This window comes from Periophthalmus magnuspinnatus, chromosome 7, assembly GCF_009829125.3.
Source record: "Periophthalmus magnuspinnatus isolate fPerMag1 chromosome 7, fPerMag1.2.pri, whole genome shotgun sequence".
Lineage (NCBI taxonomy): Eukaryota > Metazoa > Chordata > Actinopteri > Gobiiformes > Gobiidae > Periophthalmus > Periophthalmus magnuspinnatus.
The window spans coordinates 26,541,490-26,566,395 of record NC_047132.1 but is presented as its reverse complement, the minus strand read 5'-3'; the positions used below and the strand labels follow the sequence as shown (position 1 = coordinate 26,566,395).

General features: G+C 39.0%; 1 protein-coding gene across 2 annotated transcripts in view; it reads left to right on the top strand.

Moving 5' to 3' along the window:
- The window catches only part of adcy6b (adenylate cyclase 6b), a 33,242-nt gene that overhangs the window by 6,661 nt on the left and 1,675 nt on the right, over positions 1–24,906 (top strand). For both annotated transcript variants that reach the window (XM_033970363.2, XM_055223287.1), the window contains exons 4-22: positions 12,131–12,280; positions 12,606–12,727; positions 15,272–15,383; positions 15,569–15,696; positions 15,942–16,100; positions 16,183–16,324; positions 16,479–16,604; positions 17,483–17,511; positions 18,056–18,203; positions 18,276–18,373; positions 18,510–18,597; positions 18,673–18,789; positions 21,025–21,180; positions 21,706–21,881; positions 22,160–22,189; positions 22,291–22,423; positions 22,538–22,801; positions 23,175–23,379; positions 23,865–23,989. In XM_033970363.2, the coding sequence (XP_033826254.1) occupies positions 12,131–12,280; positions 12,606–12,727; positions 15,272–15,383; positions 15,569–15,696; positions 15,942–16,100; positions 16,183–16,324; positions 16,479–16,604; positions 17,483–17,511; positions 18,056–18,203; positions 18,276–18,373; positions 18,510–18,597; positions 18,673–18,789; positions 21,025–21,180; positions 21,706–21,881; positions 22,160–22,189; positions 22,291–22,423; positions 22,538–22,801; positions 23,175–23,379; positions 23,865–23,989 (2,508 nt within the window). The remainder of the gene's footprint in view (positions 1–12,130; positions 12,281–12,605; positions 12,728–15,271; positions 15,384–15,568; positions 15,697–15,941; positions 16,101–16,182; positions 16,325–16,478; positions 16,605–17,482; positions 17,512–18,055; positions 18,204–18,275; positions 18,374–18,509; positions 18,598–18,672; positions 18,790–21,024; positions 21,181–21,705; positions 21,882–22,159; positions 22,190–22,290; positions 22,424–22,537; positions 22,802–23,174; positions 23,380–23,864; positions 23,990–24,906) is intronic.

Sequence of the window (24,906 nt, the reverse complement as noted above, 5' to 3'; positions counted from 1 at the left end):
AGATTTACCCTAGACCTGACGTGCAGCTCCTGGTGAATACTGGACCCATTGAGTCCATCACACGCTCCTCATCACACACATAAGCCTCTGCGGCCCTCTGTGGCCCTGGGCGTCACATGGGCCCTCATCCTGATCTGGGAACGCTACTGCCTCTTCTTTAGGGATCTCACCGTCCTTAGGCCTTGTTTCTTGTTTTTTCCACAGTTTCATTTCTTTTTTTCAAAGTTCCCCACGGAGATGTTCAGGCAGGATCAGTGCTCAGAAGATGCAAGCCTGGTGATGACGAGGACAATGGGGGTCTTTGTTTGAAGGACCTCCTCAGTGGGGCGGGGGGGCAGAGGGGGTTATGGCAGAGACAAGGGGACAACCATGGATAGTGTGAAATGAAGCTGGGATGATGCATCGCTCTGTGAAAGCCCGTCAGTCTTTTTCCTTTCTGTGAGTCAGAGAAAATCCTCACATGAAGTGGTCTTTTATTGGTGAGCGGCTCGTGGGGATTGTGTCCGTGATGTGCAGGCTTTAAAGGGCCTCCTCAGACCACTGCACAAATGAGCTGATGACGGTCAAAGCAGAAAAGATTAGCTCTGTTTTAGACAAAAGACAGCACTGAGAAGGGGAACACATTCAAACAGGTGGTTTTTAAAACACATTTTCAAATTTTTATTTAGGGCTTGGCAATAAATACCATTTTAATCAAAAGTAAGATTCACGCCTAATAGTAAATGGTGTGTGTGGGGAGAGGAGGGGGATAGATAATCGCGTAGGTCGACTGTAGGCTTACATGGATTATACTCCCATTTGTGATTGTTTTTAACAAATGTATATATTTTGTAATGTTTCATAGTCTGAAATTGGAGTGTATCTTATAATGTGATTCTTTTCTATGACACTCTGTGTTGTTTACACTATTCAGGACAGTGCCATGACCATTTTGTGTATATACTAAACATAGTTTATGTATTATATGATCTTCTCGAGCACTTTTATATAACCCAAATAAACACTCCAATTGTAAGATGGGTGCTAGTCCATAGAGGAGTTTCAATGTGACGAACGCGTCTCGTTTGCCAAAAAATCTGGATGATCTGTAAGACTATATTGAAATATTTTGTGGACTAAGGAGGCAATGGTTATCTTTAGTTAGTGTGTCTCTCGTAAACAAACAAGCATCTCACTTAAGTTCACCTTAACTGTCTCAAACCTGTGATGATACAGTGCTGCTGTGAGGCTGCTTTAACTGCATCTGGACAGGGGCCTTTAAGTAACTACTGTTTACTGGAAACTAGAAGTTATTGGCACAGTATAAGGTGAGGTTTGTTTCTTGTGTTTTTTTTCTGTGGTGGGCAGCTTGGGACACATCAGGGCCCGTTCATTATTCCTGTGTCGTCACCCGTGTTACTTGGATTCGCATGCTTCATCCTTTAACGCACTTTGGTTAGTGTCTGCTGGAGACAGCTGGGACAGCTGAAGCTGTTCTGGAAAATGTTTATTTCCTGCCGTTTGGCTGATAACCAGTGTGTTTAGACATTCATGGTAGCCTTGACAAGTTTTTCTTTGTAAAATCCCCAAATCCCACATCAATACATTTCTAAAACTGTTAACTAACAGTTGCTGCACCATATGAAACTCAAGGCAAAGATTAAACAGATAGCTGTGTAAAGTGTCTCTTTATCTTGGTGTATCTTTGGCCCAGTCATCTGAGGTATGATTCCACCTCACAGTACAGAATCTATGGCTGCAAGTCAAACTTGTTCAGCACAAATCGTCACATGTTCCACATCTCTCCAGGCTGTTTCTGTGAGAGACCACCTGTCTTCCACAGTCTTTAGCACTCGTTTTGCTATATATGCGCAACAGCTGCATGCTTGTCTTGAGGGATTACAAGATTTTCAAGAGATCAAGAGGTTTTGACTATTGTTTTGTTTCTAAAAATGCTTAGCCATCCGGTGTGCTAGATATCAAAGAGAGATTAACAACAAACAAAAAAGTGCTTTTATGTGACATTGTATATTTGGTTAAGTAAATCACAAGTGGAGTCCGTGAGAGTTGTGCTGGCGTCTGCTTCATTTGCTGTGTGTCTCAGAAACATGCATTTGTATATTTTGTTTTTGTGAGCTAAATCTGAAGAAAAAACAGTTCTCTTGGCAAACAACTGTTATGGGGTCAACACATGTGGGACTATGGGAACATATGTACACAGCACTATCCTTTGCAAAGCTAAAGATACCAATCAATGAATCAGCACAATCACAACCAAAGCATGTATAATGAATTTAGGCATTGGCCTTATGTAACAAACCTCTGACAACCACACACAGTGCAGTGTAGCCTATAGGCTTCTGCTCATGTGTTCTTTAAGAGCACTGTCGCCTATGTACAGTGACAGTGCATATACACTTTGTCTTTAGTCATGAATTGCAATGTATTTATCAAACAAATAAGGAAACTATTTAAATCAGTCAATTAATTTGCACAAGTACTTTGATGATTGTTTATAATAATTTGATTTCAGATAAGATACAGTTTAAGATTTTCTGCATTTTAATTTTATCTGTTTGAAAAACGGTTGGTTATTAAATTGTTCCATATAGTAGAATTTACTGCTATGCAATGCTGCTGAGCATCCAGCTCTAATTGGGTAGTTTATGCTTAATACCAGCTTTTTGCTGGAGCAAATGAGTAAGTTGTGTTTTTTAACTTTTTTCCATTTACTTCCTTCCATTAAAATGTGTTTATGCTGAGTGTAGTGTAGCTTAGCTTGTGGCTACTATCAGATGTTGAGAACATCTTCAGGTACAGTCCAAGCCTAAACAATGAAGCAGCTCAAATAATAGATCCCCTTCAGTTGTAACCCCACCCCCTGTGAGTGAAGGAGAGCTTGTGACTCATCCACTTATTGTATTACCACCAGAGGCAGTGATACAAACACGGATAACTTGCACTCCCGACAACTGTGGGGAGCTCAATTAAACCAGTGATAAGCACAAATATTGCTCTTAAAATACGGCTACTGATAAAGAAATGATTACATGACTATTAATAGCTGTTGGGAACTGAAGCCTTATAATAACAGTGCACAAGTTACCAGTATCTAAAAGTAAATAGAGGGATCAAATGCTTGGCAGTAGGATGCTGGCACATAGCCAGGAAATATATCTACCAAGTCAATTTGTAGTGTTAAATGTTGAACTATGTGTTGTGCATGTCCCAGAGCTTTGAGTGGGGTTCATTCAGTGTTGAGTGATCATGTTCTCATGAAACCCACCTGCCACATACACCAACAAGAGGATTGTGCCTGTTCTACACACGTCACCAACAACACCCCTACACAATGTTTATAGAGCTCCAACTTTGTCATCTACAATTAAGGTAATTTAATTTTTTGAGAAGATTTGAGGCTATGTGGTATTCATTCCATTTGCCTTATTCCCCAAATGGCTCACTGTAATGTATATGCACCCACAGAACAAATATTTTTTTTTTTGTATAATGTTCAACTCATATCCAGCTTGTTCTTATTTTCAAAAAATGATGTCACCTACAAAAACAAGACCCCTTGTCCCATGATGTCACTACAGTGGCTCAGTGGAGAGTTACAGTGGATTTTGTGCCTTTGCTGGTTCCACCTAGAGGACTTAACATAAACATCGGCCACATTTGTCTGGTTTCACAACTTTATTGCTCTCACTCCCAACTCGTGAAGATTTAAACCAACCTTATGCGATTCAAGGTCATTTCAGTCTAAAACCTGGTTAATTACAATTAAATGTCTGTCTTTGTTAAAGGGGACATATTACCTAAAATGTACTTATAAATAGAGTAATTTTGTTTTGTCCTGCATTTAAGGTTTGAGTGCTCACTATTTTTTTTCACTCTTTCAGACAAAAATTCAAACTCTGGGCCATACAACGTAGAGTTACAAAATGTACCATGGTCATATAGCAATAAAATCTGTAAATAAAAATCGGCTGTTTGTTACGATGAAAAGCTGCCATGAAAAGCCTGAGTCTGTCAATTAGTTTTTTTGAAAATGAAGTCAATGGATCTGTTTCTATTACTAAGCCATTTTAGATCAATATTGTGGTATACAATGAACAAAACGTAAAAATGTCTTCTTCAATCTGCTTTCAACAGATGCTTTTAACCAGACTCAATGTTTATTTAAAAGCACGATTAAGTGGGACAGCACGATTTATGTAAGATCAACAAATTCTCAAACATATCCCCATATTGTCCCTGAAACAGTGTGTCCTTATTTAAATGAATCCTACAATCCTTGAAGTTATGATTTTATTTTCATTTTTCCATTAAGGACTTGGTATCTATAAAAAAAAAACATGCACTGAAGTGAACTCCATGTTGGTGGATGACAGTTGAGTCCCAAGCCTCTGCACATGGAGGAAGATGGGTCAGAAAGGGCAGTTGTGGAATGACTGAAGCACTTTTGTCCATTGGTTTAAAGTATTACCTGTTTCCGGAGATGGATATACTCTGTAGTAAATGTCAACATAGAGGAGCGCTGCAGAGGACAAGCTCGTCTGCTCGCTGGGCCTGGTGTAAGAAGACTTCCATTGGGACCCCTTTAACCCCTTTTTTAGCTTATTTCCTATACACAAAACCTTCAGTATTCAAAATTTTCTTCAAAACAATATTTCAGTTTTATGATGCACACGATTCTGCCTATTTCAAATGACAATCAACTTTACAACATTGATCCGTTGTTGTCATTTCCCACCTGTGCACCAGCTGGCACACATTTGATCTTTAAACAAAAGACAACATTAACATTTGCTGAACAGCCTTATACCGCCCTTTGAATAATTACAATAGTTTCATTTTGTACTGGAGCAATACCCTCATAATAAATGGCAGCATTCCTTTCTTGATAAACACACCATATTTATCTCTGTCACAGTGAATATATGACTGTGGCTCTTATACCAAGTTGGGCTTAAAAGGAGAAGGAGCTGCTGCAGTTCAAATGGGAATTCCGACATGATTACCTCACAGTCACACAAATCATGCCACAAAAAAGGGAGTCAACTGGTAACTTTCCTAATTAATAAAATATATGCATACATACTTTATACAGGCTGTTTTTTGCTGTGAGTGGAGGGTGACTGAGGACAGGGGGGTGTGGCCTGTTCTGCCCACTTAACCCCTCCCAGCTCAGGGCCATTCTGACAAACAATAAACACAGACCTAATGGACAGCAATACTATTGACAGACCCAGAGCATGTGACATGTGTTTTACCAGCTCTGCATGTAGCACTTACGTAACTGCAGAATGTTATGGATTCACAACAACAATACCAATGTGATGAAGGGATACGATTAGAAATGGTTTTATACAATAGATTTAATATAATACAAGAATATGGATATCTCATGATTTGATTATAATTCAGTAGTGCCATTTAATTAACTGGATTTTAATCTAATCTGCTTGGTCATTTTATTGTCCAAGCTGATTGATTATTGATTTATTTATTAGAATTTTTGTCTCAAATGGCACTGATTAGTGGCTTAAGGCAAAAAATTAAACAAAAATTGTGATTAGGACAGAAAAAAAGTTACTCATTTCAATATAAAGATTGGAGATTGTATTGATCATTTTTATTTAATTTTATTTGTCTTATTAATTAAAAAACAAATTAAAATGACTTTCGATTTATAACAATACAAACCCTTAATAATTGTCATTTAACATAAAAATAGTCACATTTCTTCCTCCAAAGTCTGAATTCTGTGTCATGCTTTTACTAACAAAGGAGTGGGTGTGGACCTCCTGATTAAAAAGACCCAAGCTGCTCATTGATCAATAGAAAAGACTCGAACTCCAAATACCTGAAATGAATGATGCAATCATTTGTAACCCATTGACGTCATTATTGTCATATTGATTATTGATTGATTATTTTGATTATCAAATGAATAGTAGACCACAGTCATTTACAATTTCCAACCCAAACTGAAGGAAGAAAAAAGTGAATTAATGTCAACTTCGATATTGAATTGTCTAGACCAGGAGCAGTTGACTTGACTCCTAAATTCAATATTTATAGGCTTCTGTTTTATCATTATTTCCTGAAAGTGAAATCTTGTAGAGGAAATGTCTGCCTTTGCCAGAAAGTCACCTAATACCTTTTATTAAATTCCTTCAAAGGTTTGACAGAGAATCAACAAACAAGAATACAACTGTCTGAGGATGTCTTGAGCTTGAACAGCAGACTATTGCTGTTTTATTCAATTCCAATGTTTTGGTTAACCTTTTTCTTTTGGTTTCCTCCTTTTAGAAAAGCCCTACAGAGATTAGTATATATTTTAAAAAGTCTTTAGCCTCACATTTTAGTTGGACTTATTGTGACTTATTTAGTCATTTAAAGCTGTGGTACCCAACTTTATTTTTGTAAATGAGCACATTTTTTACTTTATTTTATGAGCAGCACTTAATGATGAAAGCAAACCACTGTGCACTATTTGCAGCTAATAATAAAGTATTTTATCAATTTCAAACCCCTGCATTACTTTGCAGTCACAACAAAGCCGCTAAAGCTCCCAAAAATGTTTGCAGGTGAATAATAGTGACGTTTCAAAGGTCAAAGGGTTAGAGAGAGCTCACAACAAGTTGGATAGACTTAAATACCGACTTCCTCCTTCTGCAGGGGAAAAATCTGGTGATGCAGATTTAACAAAGAACGTGACTTAAGATGTTTGTTTAGCTTCTTGTGGATTGGCAAAGAATACATTAAGTTTCAACCATGAGGAGCATACCTCTTGTCCACACTTCTTTAGTCCATTTTTGAGAAGTTATAATAATTAACACATTTATTTACTACTTTAGTCATAGTTTTAGTCACCAGTTATTACTTTGGAGCTCTTAAGCAAATGATTGCTCTCAGTTATTGTAGTAGTATTATTGTGCATTATGTGGAGTAGATTTCTGTACATTTATTTTCAATGATTTGAGAACTTGGTGTTCAATAAAGTAGTTTACCTTTGTTTCACTGAGTGGTCTGGATGGGTAGGATTTACACTGTGTTTGTACAGTCTTATCAGTCATTATTAATTTAGACTCTCTTTTGTCTGACTGATGTGGGGCCTTCACAGAGCTTCACACAATCCGCTCCAGTGTTTTCTCAAAGATTACTTTCTGGCCTTACTGGTCACTTGAGACCAATTTTGGTTTTGGGCTCAATCCACAATGAAAAAGGAGCTTCCATTCCAAGTGGCAGGGGCCCAAGATGGCACCACCAGTCCACCCCCGCCCACTTTACTCAGCAACATTTATCTTTATAAGGAATAGCAGTGTTCTTGTGACAGTAATTGTGCATCGTAGTGTGTTCTATTTTTACCGTTGGCTGACCACATGTTATTATTGCAGTGTGTGTTGATGTTACTCCCTCTAAGTCATTTTGAAAGCTCCAGCAGATGCCTGTCATGAGTAGAGACAAACCCCAAAGTCAAGAGCATTGTCCCCTGAGTGTTGACGTTTTGGCTGTTCAAAGTTTAGACTTGTAGCTTAAGCACAGGTCATGGATCGGAGCTTATTTTACCTTGGGCTGTAAGTCTTTCAAAATGCTCCTTGATAAGTCTGTTCATTGATAATTTGAACAACAGCTGCATTTCAAAGAACTGCATATTTAGATGTAGATTTGTTCCACCAGTTCACTTTTGTGTCTCACAAATAAATAATAATTTTATACATTTTTATTATAGATTAATTTCCAAACCATGTTTTTGAAAGCTTTGGCTCTCCTCACTGCTGCTGTACGTTTATTAATTGTTTGCCATTGGCATTTATATGTTTGGATTCAAATCAATTTTTATATAGAGTCATTTTTAAAGGGATGAAACTAGAGGCTGGAAAGTTCCATGTCTAATCTTAGTGTACGTCTGTTATAAAGAAAAGATGTATTTGATTAACAATGTTTGAAAAGCTGGACCTTTAGCAACAGTTATTATTATTCAAGATTTAAAAAACTTATATTGACTGATGAGTTGGTTATTTCCATATTTAAATCCCCAAATATCAACATTGCCCACAAATGTCCATATTTATTGTGTCCTAGACAACAAAAATTCATTCTAGTGGTCACATTTCTTGAATTCTCTTTACCAAAACATACTTGGATATTATTCATTTTGTAGAATAGGTCTGCTGATTGTGTGCCAGGCCCATATCTGCCCAAATCCCTTCCCTTCATTTGCTCTTTAATGTTCTGTCCATCTGTCTTATTTTGTGAAGCACCTTGCCGTCAGCCGCACCTTATAAGCTAATGTTTGGAGTTCTTTTAACTTCACCGCCAAGAGCCTCCTTCCAAAATAGACGTAGAGTGAGAATCACTGGGCCCAAAAGACTAAAGAAATCAAAGTTTGGTGCATAGTGCAGTTGCTGTGTTTTCAGTCTCCGCGTGTTGTGAGACTTGGGAGTGCCGGAGCTGAGCGGGCTGGGCTCACTGCTGGATTGTGAGGTCGCAGTGATATTAGTGCATCAACAGACATGACACGCACAGGATCAAAGAGCCTCTAGTCCTGACAGTCACCCCCACACCGTTCACACTTCAAGATTTATTCAAAAGCCTCTCTGAATGCCCTGCTCTAATCTGCGGACCCAGTGGTGACTAAGCATCAGCATAAATTGGCATTAACACAAGCTTTGTTCATCATGTTTTGCACTGCACTTATACCCAGCTACTTTCACATGGAGACATCAGTCAAGAGCTGAGTCACAAATACTGCTCATTGAGCATGGATGGAGGAGGGTGTGTGAATAAATTTGAATTTCTATTTTAACACTAAACAAGCACTGGTTGTAACCTGGACAACACAAGGCCTCATCAGAAATAAATGAATACCTTAACTTTTAACACTTTGCTTGTGTTGGCTCACTAAACGAATTGAGTGTTTTCCAAACATGCATTTTAGGCAAAGGCTGTATTGCCAAAGCCTAGTCTTAGGAATGAGGTGTGCAATTAATGGAATTTTAATGGAGCTTGACAGTCGGTCATCTTTAATTGTCAGTGATGTGCTTGGTCTTTTTAATCGACAGATCTACAGCCGACCTTCTGTGAGCAGAAGCATGTGGCTTGAGGCAGAGATCATATTTTGGAGGAAGACCATTAAAAAAAATTTTGTTTTAAAGGCCTATTACTAAAAGTCTATTTTGTTTATGTCCAGGAAATTAATATTGAAAATACTTTTTTATTTGTTTTTAATAAGACAAAAAAAAAATTTAATAAAAATTGTGATTGATCAATATGATTGTAAAAACATATGACAATTGTTTTTGTCACATTTCACAGCCCTAGATTAGGATGTTATCGGGCTCTGCTCTGCAGCTCTGTCCTGGGAACTGCAGGTGGCCCAGGGTCTCAGACTGAGAACTTAACGAAGTTACTGGTTCTCATTGTTGGGAGGCATCTGTTTGAGTTTTATGTGATAAAGGTTTTGTTGAGAGCATGCACCTCCTCTGGTGGTCCATTGAGCACAGCTCATCAGGACTATGGCCTGTGAGTGAGGAGGACAATGGGCTGGCAGGTCGACGGGAGTCTGATGATGTAACATGTGCACATGAGTGGATGTTCTCTAGGTTGTTCCTGCTGATTTTCAATCGAGTGGTGATGATGTGGTGTCTCACACCTCTTGACAGCTTTGATCTGAATCCTGTTTGATCTGTTATTCTCTATCATCCAGTGTCAAGGAGTTCAGCCATGAAGCTTCTGTCTTCCGGGCTGGAGCCTCTCAAATTAAACATACTTCTTTGGTTGTTGTGATGCCGATTCTCACCAACTCCCATTGGTATTTACCCACTACATCAAAGGCATGTTCACTTTTCTACGTATTAACTATGAATGGTTTTATTTTCATAATTGCTCCTAAGTTTCCCCATTAGTTTGCCTGTTTATTTCAATGGCTGCACTTAATGCACACTGAAGCTCTGCAGCAGTATTTGCCTATGGCAATCCAGTGTTAATAGTGTTTTGTTTCAGGTCCAGGTTGTTGGATGGTCTGTTGTGGCAACAAGGGCCCAGCCCATGTGTGTGTACAGTGTAAACCTGCACCGCTGCCACCGCTTTCACAGTTTATGGCTTTGGGTTTGTCACAAATGTTATATTACCAGGCCTTTATAGCATGAGAGGCCCTAGAGTTCACACTATGAACTGATAAAGAAGCAGGCTCAATAGAACTATTCCATGAATCCAGCCTGGGAGATAGTCATGGTCTCTGCAGTGTACAGGCCTGTGCTTCTCTCATTGACACAAATATACACAAACACAAGTTTGGCAACATACCAGCAGATTCATAAATACTGATGCTGGAGAGGATTTTTTTCCAGTCCTTCGTCTTGAAGCTGTGATGTTGCTTAAAAATGATTGAAGTGGGGCCTCTTTGTGCGTGCACATGTATCATGTTTGCATGTCTTTTTCTCATTATTGATGATATCATCTTCAGAGGAAACACTGTGTGCTCCGGTCATGGGTCAAGTGACTTTCCCAGGCTGAGTGTGTGCCTGTGTGTCCTTGTGTGTAGCACAGTTTACTGTGGTGTGTGTTTAAGCGGCGAGGGGAAGTCCACAGCATCAACTCTATATCCAGTGTAATTGGAATGAGTTTTGAGTGTTAAAATGAATTCAAAATTTGTTTTATTATTAAACCCATTATATCAGATTTTGCCCACGTTCATAAACAGCACAAACACAGACTTTCCATCACATACATAGAGTAGTGCAGAGGAATGCTTTTAAGGCCGATGACCCTGTAAAGCTAACTGTGTCTAAACTTCACTTGCTCCATCCAGAGATAATGCTGTTATGTGCTTAAAAATACTCATTGTATAACCAAAATACCTCCGTACTGCACATGGACCGGGCATTATTTGTTGTTTCCTTCTATCAGCCGACATTTAAACTAACTGCATGTTTGGTTGAGACGTCTTTCACCTGTTTAATGTTTTATTTTAGTTTTCAAATATTAAGCTTTTTTTTAATGTAGGTTTTTAAATTTTGGTTGCCAGTGCCTTAGCCTGCATATAGAGGACACATATATGTTTCTGTCATTCTCTCTCTCTACATATATGTAACCTTTAGAATTCACTCACTAAGCTGCAGAGGCTGCACTAGTATTGATTCATGTTTGGCTGCAGGTGCTGGGGTTTAGGTAGTGAGGCTTTAGATCTGAGAGTCATTGTAGGTTTAAACCAACTGGATTTAGATATTGGAAATGGCAACCCAAATGAGAGACTCATTCTGCTTCCACCCTCAATCCCATTCTTGACATCCCCTTTTATTATGAAAACCAAGTATACCATCTATTTTTAAATGGCAAGGAACATATTTATCAGCCAAACCCTCCTACTCTCCGCAAGGAACCATGATTTATTTTCCTGTGGTCATTTTACTAGGCGAATTCATGGCTCTTCATTAGTAAACACACTGGTTTTGGTCTCCATAAGCTCTTTATGATAAGGTTTCTAGTGTTCATATGTTAATATAGTTTTAATTTCTTCCTACATTTAGTCCTTTTAAGGTCCTCCTCTGTTGCGCATCCTAGCCAATCATTATTTATTATTCATGTTAAATGGTAATCCCTGATTTAGCTTAATCACTATTTTACTTGAGTCTCTTTTTAAGTTCACGCTACAATATTTCTAGTGCCACAATGACTTAGGGGCTAATATTTAAGTGTCACAGCTTGTAGCTTATATAAATATTGTCTGCTCAACCCAACTTTGATTTGAGCTTTCTTTGGTTTATTAAAAATAAGATTATTGACAAATGTTTTTTCTACTAGTTTGTTGGAGAATGATGTCTTCTCTTAGTGGAGTCACAAAGGCAGTATGTGCCGATAGTCATGTGTCCAGTCCACTGTTAGAGACTGTCCCTTTTCCAAAGTAAACCATGAGTCTGCGCTGGTCCTCTCTAACCACATCACTTCTAATGGCTCCTCAGACGCTTGAAGAATGTTGCCATAAATCCTATGACATCGAGTGTTATCAATTTAGTTTTATTGACCTCACCCAGGTCAGGCAAAGTTCACCCTGGTTTACAATTTGACATGCACATACTTGGTGGGATTCTGTGTCATTTTTCCCTTATTTGACCATGTTATGTGAATGTTTGTGTTTCAGATCAGTGCCAACGTGCTGATCTTCCTGTGCACTAACATGATTGGGATTTGCACCCACTATCCCGCCGAGGTGTCCCAGAGGCAGGCCTTTCAAGAGACCAGAGGGTACATCCAGGCCAGGCTACACCTACAGAGAGAAAACCAACAGCAGGTACTGGCATAGTAAACAGCCTCTCACACAGCTCCCAAGCAAATGAGCTCCAGGCAACCACATTCATATGTAAAAGAGCTGAGGGGTGTTTCCTATTTCCAATTTGTTTGTGTCACTGTGCCCAGACCAACAATATGCTCACGAGTATATTGTGTAGCACCACCTCCTTGTGCTAGATGCTAGACTCACACGTTCCCACGCAGATGCCAGCGTGGCACAGTGACTCATTGAGCATTCACACATGAAAATAAATGAATGGACAATGTTTTTCTCTCCTCATCTGTCCATTTTCCACTTCCCCTGTCTGTCTGTGTGTGTGTCTCAGGAGCGCCTACTACTGTCAGTGCTGCCAAGGCATGTTGCAGTTGAAATGAAGGAAGATATCAATGCCAAGAAGGAAGATATGATGTTCCACAAGATCTACATCCAAAAGCATGACAATGTTAGGTAAATATTGTTTGCAGACACTTCACTGTGCACAATCAAAACGGTGGACTTGCCAAAACCATATTAAGTAAAACAATGTGCATTAGTTACATTGTCTAATCTCACATATGTTAAAGGTGCTAAAACTTTTAACCTCTGCTGCTAGAATGGGTTAGAGAATGCTAATATACCTATATTTCGTGTGAATATCTACAGACCTTGACAATCCCCATAATGCATAATTGTGATCTCGTAAGTAATGTTCTTGGGCAAGGAGACAAGGTTGTAGGACGGATGAGCCTCTGTTAAGGGCACCTCGAGTTACAGCCAACATTAAAGTCAAATGCAAATTATGACTGCAGCGAGAAAGAACAACACAAACACTGTTGGTCATTGTCATCATCTAGAAGCAATATCAGATATCAGCATGTTACTTATACTATCTGGCAGATTTTTAACCTGGATGTCCTTCCTCTTGCAACCCACCACATGATTAAATTTGATTATTAGGGGTGTTGATCAGTGACACAATCACAATAGATTTGAGTTCGATTGGTGGTTGACTGTAAACTCACTTATGCTACTGTAAGGTCACCTAAACTACCAGTAGTTTTAATTAATGTGAAGCATCGATACTGAACTAGAGCAATGTTGGACCTTTCCTGTTTAGTTTTAGAATGAACTAGATTGTTTATCAGATATGGCTGTTATTTTCTGTTGAAAAATACAATAAGTTTATTGTATTGAAAAGAGTGTTTTTAATAATCATGCAGCAAAAACAAAATAGTATAAGGCATTTTGAACTTGAACTCTCTTCTTTTTATTGTGACACTATTATAAGCGAAAGATGAACAATGAAGTATGTAAAAAGTTTCTATGAAGTTGTGTTTTCATGGTTTCAATGTTGTTATTTATTGGGAATTTGTAGCATGCACCATCCAACATGATTTAGGGATGACAAACTGTGCCATCTGGTTTGTCCTTAGTCAAACCATTATTTTGTTTTCAGCAGAACAATGACTCTAAACATGCCTCCAAGCTGAAAGTAATTTGACCGAGAAGCAGAGTAATGGGGTCCTGCATCAGATAACAGACAGGATTCAGGGCCCAGACGAACGAATAAACCTAAATCTCCTGCACAAACTGTTCTAAGGTACCATGGTTAAATGTATGAGTAGTGCACTGCTATGACCACAAACATGAGGGTGAATTGTGTGATAGTGGTTTTAGCTCACACTGCGGACTTGAGTTATACATATTCCTCTGCCTGAGCCTGTGCATTATAAATGTGACAGTGACAAAAACAAAACCCTGAAATGGACTTTTATAACTATACCCAAATACTTTGCTTCAAAATTTGTTGACTGGTTTTAATCTGTTTCTCAGTAACTCATGTTTAAACCCAGGACCTATAGTTTTGTTCTAAGTTTGTTCTGATTCAGTCCCAGGATAGGGATTTAAATATCCTCAAGGGAGCAATGCATTGGCTATGTCATACTTTGTTTTTCAAGTTAGAGGTAATTTAGCCATCGTCTGACCTAGTTTAGACCTGGGCTGAATACATGTGGCACTGACAAGAACCCTGCCAAAAAATATTGACTTTACACAACAGTGCAGTCTGCCTCAAATTGTATGGTGAATCTGTTTTCCATCTGCTTTACAATAGCCCATTTTTTGGCCCAGCTTGTGGCCGTGAATGTGCTGAAGATGAAATGAGGTTACAGTGGAGATTTCCTCTTAGGGGTGACCCAAATAGTTGCAGGTGATGCTCTTATTCGAACAAGTTGTTAAAGCCTCTCTCTGCTGTACAAAGGTGTATACTTACAGAAACAATCCATTACTTAAATGTAACCCTAGAGTAGTGCCTCCCCCATCCCCCTCATTTGACACAGGTCATTTCCAAATGCACCTGCCCAGGACAACAAACATGTATAAGATATTTATGAAGCAGATGGTGATCAGATTACATCACCAGAGTTTATGCTGTGGGGCTACTTTTAATTATGATAAATAACCATTAACATTTTTCAGGATTTACTTCTGGGAGACTTTCTTTTGCACAGATCCATACTGTTGCTTTTACATAAATCTTGTGAACAAATATATTTGTACAGAGGCTTGGGCAGAAGAGGAAATGCACTCTGACTCTGGAGTGTTGTCATTAAAGGCCAAAGAGGATGCTCCGCTCACTCATGAAGTATCTTTTGGGACCAACAGTGCCATCTGTTGCCTTATAGTGGAACTATATTAGAGCGGCTGTTGATTCCCGCCTTTTGTTACTATGAAAAGTAAGCAATGTAAGGCATGCAGACATGGTGACAAGGGCTGCTGTCCATCAGTGAGTGGACAAGGCGAGGTGACATACTTTGGACAGTGATGAGAGCCAGAGCTGGTCAAATATGTGACCCCCTGTCCTCCCTAAAGTAACTGACCACTAAATAGTAGGCCTACTGAGGTATGTAGTATGTGGTAGGCAGTATGTGGTTATTGACACAAGATCTTGTCATTATAATTAATATAACATTTCTTTACATCTGCCTGTTCCTTCTATGTTATTTCTTGCAGTATACTTTTTGCTGACATCGAAGGCTTCACCAGTCTGGCATCCCAGTGCACAGCACAAGAGCTGGTTATGACGCTGAATGAACTGTTTGCACGCTTTGATAAACTGGCCTCGGTGAGAAACCTGCCACAACTGTCTTTACTGGGGAACTTTGAACTGTGTCCCTTATGTAACCTGACTGTAAATGACAAAGCCACTGGATGCATGGGGAGAGGTTACTTAAGCGTTGTGTAACAAATATTGATTCATCTAAATTATGCATTATAATGCCACTTAATGTACTGGTCTTTGTTGTGCAGGAAAACCACTGCCTGCGGATTAAAATCCTGGGAGACTGTTATTACTGTGTGTCAGGGCTGCCTGAGCCTCGTGCGGACCACGCCCACTGCTGTGTCGAGATGGGAGTCGACATGATTGAGGCTATTTCGTGCGTTCCAAATTCCTTCATTTATCTCTTATCTCAATGTAGAAACTAGTCTATTTTTTTGTCCAAATCATCCTCCTCAGTCAGTTCAACCTTATTATTTTGTGGAATTTTTAATAGCCACAAAATATTTTGGTTCACATGGATATTCCATTGTGAAGCCTTATTGCTAGAACCACAGAGTACTTGAATAACTGAAGGTAGTGCTAAACGTTTTCCTCTTCATCTGTTAATTTGTTTCTCGGCAGGTTGGTGCGAGAGGTGACGGGAGTTAACGTGAACATGCGTGTGGGCATTCACAGTGGGCGGGTTCACTGTGGGGTGCTGGGCCTTCGCAAGTGGCAGTTTGACGTCTGGTCCAATGATGTGACTCTTGCCAACCAGATGGAGGCGGGGGGTAAAGCCGGGTAGGCCTCCCAAAATCCACCTGCTCCTAGCTTCTCTTTCCAATCCTCTTCTCATTTATGATTTAAGAATGTTTGTGTTAAGGCGTATCCACATCACCAAAGCCACTCTGCAGTATCTAAATGGAGATTATGAGGTTGAGCCGGGACATGGTGGGGAGAGGAACGCTTACCTGAAAGAGCACAACATCGAAACATTCTTGGTGCTGGGTTGTAGCCAGAAAAGGGTTAGTTGCACATACACACATCTCCTTGACCTCTCTACAATTTCACAGTGGTGCCATATTTCACACAAACAGTATAATGGATTATGAGCTGACACAGAAGACCTTGTTTGTCATAGCATCTGCTCTAAAGGCTGTCCTGCTGGTGTCATTGCAGAAAGAGGAGAAAGCTATGATGGCCAAGATGCAGAGGGCACGAGCAAACTCAGCGGACGGACCCATCTCACACTGGGGGCAGGACCGATACTCCAGAAACAAGGGCTCCAAAGTCTTAAGGCAGATGGTGAGCCACACGCACTCAGCACCAATGAGAACACAGCACCTGTTTTTGACACAAATAAAGATTTTCGATCTGACTGAATACAAAGAGTTTAAGTAAACAAGTAGAAAAATATAGCTATTGTATCTATTGCGGCGCTCCAACTGTGGACTACTTAAGACTAGACTGTTTAATTTTTCTTCAAATATTTTAGCTTTAGTCCTTGGAAATCATTTGTTCCACTGAAGTAGTTTATAGCGGTTCTGCAAAAATTTGGGGATGTTGTCTTCCTATTTGTCCTCATTGTTCTAACTACAAAAAGTTCAATAAAACATTGTCTATTTTGAAAAAACAAAAAAAACCAAAAACATTCTAATTGCCGAAATGTGATTATCGTGGCAGCAAATTATCATATAGTTAAAAATCAGAGCTAAAAAATTGGATTGATCTAATCTGTCAAACAAACAGAAGACAGCACACACTGAGCTCCCTGGGATTCTGGTGCCTCATTATTACTCTGTCTAATCTGATGAGGCTTCAGCTGGAGATCCACAGTCTTTCGCTGCATTTCTCTCTCTTCCTGTGTGTCTGTGAAGCATAAGTCTCATTTAGTCCTCTCCCCTGCATTCTTACCATACCCTTAATGTCATTTTGTCCTTCTCACAAGGGTTTGAGCCCCGGGGGCGACGTGGGTGTAATTTGAAGCCTTCAAGCATTAATTAAAACATCAGTCTGGCTTGCGGGGATTAACTGTGCAAATGTCTGAGTCCCTGTTTATTTTTCAGTTGCCCTGTTGCTCCATGATAATCTTGTATAGTCTATAGGAGGTTTTCATCAGACTCCACATATGTTTCATATGCTCCTGATTTCACTGCTGTCTGTTTTTCTGCTGTTTTCCGCAGGGCATCGATGAAGCTTCCAGCAAAGACAAGTGAGTGTAAAGGCTCCACTTCTGGGCATTAAAAAGCTTTTGTTATTAGCAACTAAAAGCGCTGTTACATAATCAAATCAAAATTTGGATGGTTGAAATTGGCTAATACCACATAATTCAAATGTGTTGTTAAATAATGTCCTTAGCTAACAACCCAATGCACTAGGTTCATGATGAAGTATGATTATTTATAAAAACCTGCAAACCTTATTGTTTAGACCTCTGCTCACATGTTCCAAAATCCATGTAGTTATTGTATTAGTTAAGCAGTCCGTATTGCAGTGTTTTTGACTGTAATTGTTCAAACTGCTCTGAAAACTAGATTTCCATTAATAAAAAAATATTGTCACCCAGCCAAAATTGTTCAGCCCTAGCAACTAGCCTGCAGTTTGTCAATGTAACCGCCTAACTTGTTGATTTTGCAAAGTCACATCCAACTCTTTCCAAATAACATATTAGCTCTGAGTCATGAACTAGCTGTCACAACACTGGCCATCTCCTGCATGTAGAAAACCCCACAGTGACCTGTTGTTTTGTGCTACAGTCGTTGTGCTCAAGAGGCACTGAACCCTGAGGACGAGGTGGACGAGTTTCTGGGACGAGCCATTGACGCACGCAGCATCGACCAGCTCCGGAAAGACCACGTCAAGAAGTTTGTCCTTACATTTCAGACTCCAGATTTAGAAAAAAAGGTTTGTAGCTATGCACTTTAACCACAAAATGGCATCGTTGAATGTAATTAAATGTGTATTGTCAAATTATAGTACTCCAAAAAGGTGGACGATCGTTTTGGAGGATATGTGGCCTGCACGCTACTTGTTTTCTGTTTCATCTGCTTCATTCAGATGACTGTGTTTCCAAGGTAAGTTATTTACATCAAATACATGGCGTTTCCTGGTTAGAGCTATACTGAATGTTGAACAGGAAATGTGTTTTTTATTAGTTTACAGTAAATTAATAAGTGTTATACATCATAATGATTTGCCTTCTTTTCACAGAACCCCTCTTATGCTTGGTCTGTACATCAGCGTCTTCATTATGCTTGTCAACATCCTGTTTATCTGTGCCATTTACTCTTGTATAAAAGTAAGAAAACATGTCATTAACACTAATCATCACTTATCCTTTGCTATTGATCTGATCTGTGTCTTTATATTCTAGCTTTTCCCTGCTGCCTTGCAGACTTTGACCAAGAAAATAGTCCAGTCCCGTGCACACAGTACATTGGTGGGGATTTTCACTATCCTCTTGCTGTTCATCTCATCTTTTGCTAACATGGTAAGGGCCAACATTTTTGTTATTGCTTTGATTCTTCTTTGGTCTTTGATATTGATTCTGGTTGTGAGTTTGAATTGCAGTTTAATATGCCATTGTCTTTTATCATTCCTGTTTTTATGTTATACAATAGTAGGATTACATCTGTTCCCTGAATAAGAAAGACATTCAAATCACAATACAACAAATCAAAATATAAATAATCACAAATAATCATCATAAAATTAATATGAACATAGAAGAATGCACAGTATAAACCTTTGAGTCATATGCACAGCTAAACAGAACTGGTTTTGGGTAAGACCTTTGACTGTCTAGTCCTAGTTTACTCCTGTTTGACTATGGCTTTGTCTTGTATTTGCTTTGATTTTAGTTTTGTCTTTGCTACATCCTAGAATTATTTCCGGAAAAGGATTCAGAGTTTGAGATAGATGTTAATTTAAGCCCAACATTGATCCCTCCTCCAGTCTCTCCTTCATTCTGTTATGTCAGTGCTTGTGGTTCTAGCTGGTAAAGATCGGGATACATGTTAAATGTTTCGAAATCACCTTTAGACAAGGTTCTATCTTTACTTATGCATCCCTGCTACTTCAAAGTGTAAATCATAAAACCCTGCATCATCGTGGCATTTGGAAAATTAGAGCATTGGCCTGAGGGGGCGCTATATTTAGAAGTTGAGTGGTAATTGCTCATCAGTGTGACAGATGGGTTGATCTATTTATATCTCCCATATTTTCCTTATTTACAAACACTAAAGATGAATGGTACGTTGGCCAACTAGGCCTTATGGTTATAGGGTAAGAAAATATGAAGTTGTAAATTTTGCGTTGATGTTGTTGTGTTTCCTGTAAACAAGAGTCTCATGTCACTTTGTCCTAGGACGGTGCCTTTATTTTGTCACAGTTCTGAGGGTGACTTTGGTGTAAATATCTTGCCCGCCTATGGTTCGCTTAGCTCCACACACTTCACCAATCGACCGTATTTGAATTTCTTAAGGATTACACGCCGGCTCACATGCTCTGTTCAGCACCTGCCTCTCCTAATCCTGAGTTGTTAAGCCCTCATACAAACAGCTTCTGTGCTACATTTTAACTGATAATATTTCAGTGTCATAAATGTACCACCATGTTTTGATCCAAGGGCGTCCGTGGAAACCGTAACACATCAGATCATTTGTTATGGTTGAATAAATTGCACCCTATTATCAGATGCTATATTATGCTAATGGAAGGCATGCACTGGTTAATGGACTTGCATTAACCCATATCAGATGGACCAGCCTAAATTAACATTTAACTTAACTTCAGTAGAGGAACATGCAGTACTATAGCTAGGTTGTCATACTTTGGATGGACAAATGGCAACACATTATTGGAAATATTGCTTTATTAAAGGTCCTATATGACACAAAATTTACTATAAGTTTTTAGCCATGTTAGAATATTGCTACCTCCTCAAAAGCATACCTAAAGTTGTGTTTTGTTTCATTCACACATGTTTGAGTAACCCTGCATTATTAGTCTTTCTGCAGTGCTCTGTTCAGTTGCAGACAGTCTTATAATGCTGGGTTACTCAACAGAGCTCAAAATGCTCTGTTCCATCTCATGTCTTGAAGCTGTAGTTGTCAAGTTAACATTACCTTTTACCTTTTGTTCAGTAGAGATTGGCAATTCCTAGGCTGAAATAATCCAAATGATTCTAGTGAAGCTGTATGGAGTTTAAAAACACAGTGGAGTGCTTCCTGTATTGCCGCATGTCGTCGCGAGGTGGAACAGAGTGAGAGAACTCAGCCTAAATATGCAGGGTTTTGATGAGGAAACAATGTTATAACATATATCAGAAAGTAGCATAATATGGACCTTGTAATATATTTCAGTAAATAACAACAATATACAGAAACCTAAGACATGAGAGACGACATTTATTCCTACAGCTAGAAACCACTCATGCATATGTAAAAGTACAAAAGACTTAATATTTACTGTGCTGCTGTTACTCACCTACAGTGTCTAAAGAGGTTGGGAAGGGGGACATGGCTTTGAATATCCTTCCCTTAACCACCTGTTTAGACATTACTAATTAAACGCGACCACAGAACCCACTTTTTAATTATTTCACTTACTTGGCTTACTAATCACTCGTCCTCCTTCAGACAATAAGAAGATCAATGAATAACAGAGATTTCTAGATACCATGTTGTTCTTAGACTGCTGACCTTCCCTTTCTCCCTGTCTCTAGTTCACATGCAGTAGGGAGGATCTGAAGGACTGTGTGGCTGGTGAGCTCAACACTTCTGTGGATCTGACTCTGTGTCTGCTGCACAACCTGAGCACCAAGGCTGACGACGGGCTGACTCTCTGCTCCAGTCAGACCATGCCCTGCCATTTCCCTGAGGTCAGCATCAAAACATTTCACTGTGTCTGTTCTTGAGTCGCTTCAATGCATAGGTATATGTCAGCAGTGAGGGCAGCCGACAAAATGACCAAAGTTCTGGTATTTTTGAAAGTGAAAAGGGCTGAAGATCCTATTCCCATCTAAAGTAAACTTGACCCTGTAAGAAATGTCAATAGATTGTATAGTTAAAATTACAAATGTATTATTATTATTATTATTATGTTCCTTTTACAAACCAAATAAAAGGCAAAATGAGGAATAAATGTTCATTAACTTAAATATTTAATTATAACACAAACAAAACAGGACTTTGTTTTATTACAAAGAACGAGGTGGGTTTTAAAAACTTGTCTCTTAAAACGACCCTCATTATACATTTGCAAGCTGTAATGCCATTATGCTAGATATGTTTTTATATTTCAGGAAATCTAAAGATTTATTGAGTTTTTGAATGATATTGTTTGTTGCACAGCAGAGCTGTGTTTGCGCCCCCTCCTCACTGTGTCCTCTCTGTCTGTGCCGCAGTATTTCAGCTACAGTGTGCTGCTGACCCTGCTGGCCTGCTCTGTGTTCCTCCACATCAGCAGCATTGGGAAGCTGGCTCTCATGCTCTTCGTGCAGCTCTCTTTCCTGCTGCTGGTGGAGTGGCCTCAGGTGGCTCTGTTTGACAACGCAGACCTGCTCGTCAGCGCCATCACCCTGTAAGTCTGCCACACAGAATAAAATTCAGCCCTGTTTGGTTAAGAAAGATGAGCTAAATAACTGAGTTTATTGTCATTTAAGATCACAACTGAACACATGTTTTCTTAGTGTCTGTAAATAATGCAATGATAAATATAAAGTCAGGTTGTCTTATAATCCATGCACATTTTTGTAGTTAGTTTGTTACTTTTGCATTTCTGGTTTCCCACTGGTTTGAAATGCAAATTTTGATATCAGAATATTTAAGCTCATCCTATCATTCTTCCTCCTTCCACAGGCCTAGTTTCAATGAAACAACAGAACAGTGGTACGTGATATTTTGATACTATCATTTATTAACTAAACAAGTGTTCTTACAATAACATTTTTAAACAAATTATTACAATGTACAGTCTTCTTTGTTTTTAGCCTGGACAGTGTGAACAAAGTTCCCTTAAAGGTCATGACCCCTGTGATTCTTACTGTGTTTGTCCTGGCTCTGTACCTGCACGGCCAGCAGGTGGAGTCCACGGCACGTCTCGATTTCCTTTGGAAACTGCAGGTTTGTAAAGTCACTGTTCTCTGTGATTCAGTTCAGACTTCCCTAATTGTTAGTAGAAGCTGGTCTTCTTTTCCCTTGTCAGGCTGATAAAAATTTGTTTTGGTTTCTCTTTAGGCTACAGAGGAGAAGGAGGAGATGGAAGAGCTGCAGGCCTATAACAGACGCCTGCTCCATAACATTCTGCCCAAAGATGTGGCGGCCCACTTTTTGGCCCGAGAGCGGCGCAATGACGAGCTGTACTATCAGTCATGTGAGTGCGTTGCCGTCATGTTCGCCTCCATCAGTAACTTCTCTGAGTTTTATGTGGAGCTGGAGGCAAACAACGAGGGAGTCGAGTGTCTGCGCCTGCTCAACGAGATCATCGCCGACTTTGATGAGGTGAGTCTCCCAGTCTTCACTTATAACTGTCAATCTTTCTGCATATCCTCTCTGGCTTCGCAAATATTCCATCATATGGTATATAGTATATGTAGTATATAGACCAGTCTCTGTAAAGTGTCACTTGTAAATGAGTGTGAGATTGAATGTTGTGAAACAGTGTCTGACCAGCCACTTTCCTCTGTTTGGAACTTTGTTCAACCAAAGCCCATTGTGACTTAGATGGATAAATGTCATACTTCATGTTTCTGAATGTAAACAAAATGCATTATTTAAATCTGTATATTTTCATGAGTACATGTTTTGAAGTGTATACTAAATTTAGTTGTGTAATACCCCTCTCTCATATTTTTCTATTCCTGCCTTGTTGTAGATAATCAGTGAGGACCGTTTTCGTCAGCTGGAGAAGATCAAGACCATAGGCTCCACATACATGGCGGCCTCGGGCCTAAACGACTCCACGTACGACAGAGAGGGCCGCTCCCACATCCTGGCACTGGCCGACTACGCCATGAGGCTGAGGGAGCAGATGAAGTACATCAATGAACACTCCTTCAACAACTTCCAGATGAAGATTGGTGAGTTTGACACTTCACATACACAAATTTAGCCTTTAGGTATCCTAAATTAAATAAAGGTTATAGAATCATATGTACAAATTGATTGTAGACCTACTGATTATATAAAATCTAAAATAAAATGTCGTGCTTTGCTGCTCAATCATTTCACATTCATTAGTATATCTGTTCAGTGTATATGGTCAATGTTCAATGTATAGCATTGTTTGTCTTGTATATTGACAAAACCTCAAAGTTAATGTTTATAGTTGAACCAACTTTTTCAATTTTGCAATCTATTCAACTTTCCTCAAACCCAACTGACAAACTTTTTTTTAATTTTATTTTGCAACAGTATTTAGAATTACTTGTGTTAAAAACTTTCACAGTAATTATATTCCACTTTGGTAGTTAGTTCCCATAAAATACTATGTTTTATTATTTTATGAACGTGAGAGATTTCATTGCTTTTATAGTTAAACTTTATATTGATTATAATCTCTTAGGTTTGAACATGGGGCCAGTGGTGGCAGGGGTGATTGGAGCCAGGAAGCCTCAGTACGACATCTGGGGAAACACAGTGAATGTGGCCAGCCGCATGGACAGCACAGGAGTTCCAGATTATATCCAGGTGAGAATTTTGTTGTTGTTTTTTTTACAATATGAAATGCAATGAGTCACTATATCACATGAATACCAATTGTTGCAGAAATAGTTGTGGTTTATTTTTAAAGTCACTCCTGTAGCCAGAAGACATGGTAGCAGAGAATTAGTAATAGTAACACGAAAGGATTAAAATATGCATGGCCACATCTGTTCCATATTGTACTTTTTAATACTCCTATTTTAATACCAGAACAGACTGCTATTTGTGCACCAAGTGAATTAGCATACAGTTCTATTGCTGTCCTGGTTGATGTGAAAATTACACTATTTTTAGTATTGGTTATAAATTCTCCTTGGAAATTATGTCTGCAATCAGTAAACAATGAATGCCACAATTCAGCATAGGACATAGTTTATACTTAGGCATAGATGTAAACATAAAGTAAATTTCCTGAAATTAATCAAATTTGTTCATATATGAGGGTAAACATATAAGATTACTTTAGAGGCTGGCTGATTAATCTCACTGTGCTTTAGAGAGGTTTTTGACCCAAATATGGTGCCCTCTGGAAAAGTTACAATCAGAGCAATGCTGCCACCTGTTGTATATCACACTGAACTGCAGAGAGGAAAATCAGATAAGATACTAATTTGTATGAAGATGCTTTACTTATATTAACTGGAAACATAAAAAAAAATCAATGACTATTTCCCTTGTTTAAACTGTCACGCATCAGTCAAGCATATTTCTATTAAACTCATGAGCCAATTGCAGTTTTATTTGTTATCTTGCCTTTATCATGTTAACGAGTACGCACAAGTTGAAATAACTGTTAAAACAATGAATACTTTCAAATAGAAACATCTGGTTTGACAAGACCCCTATAGGATAGAACTGTTGCTTTGTGAGTAACACATCGCCTATTGTAAAGTACAGCATGA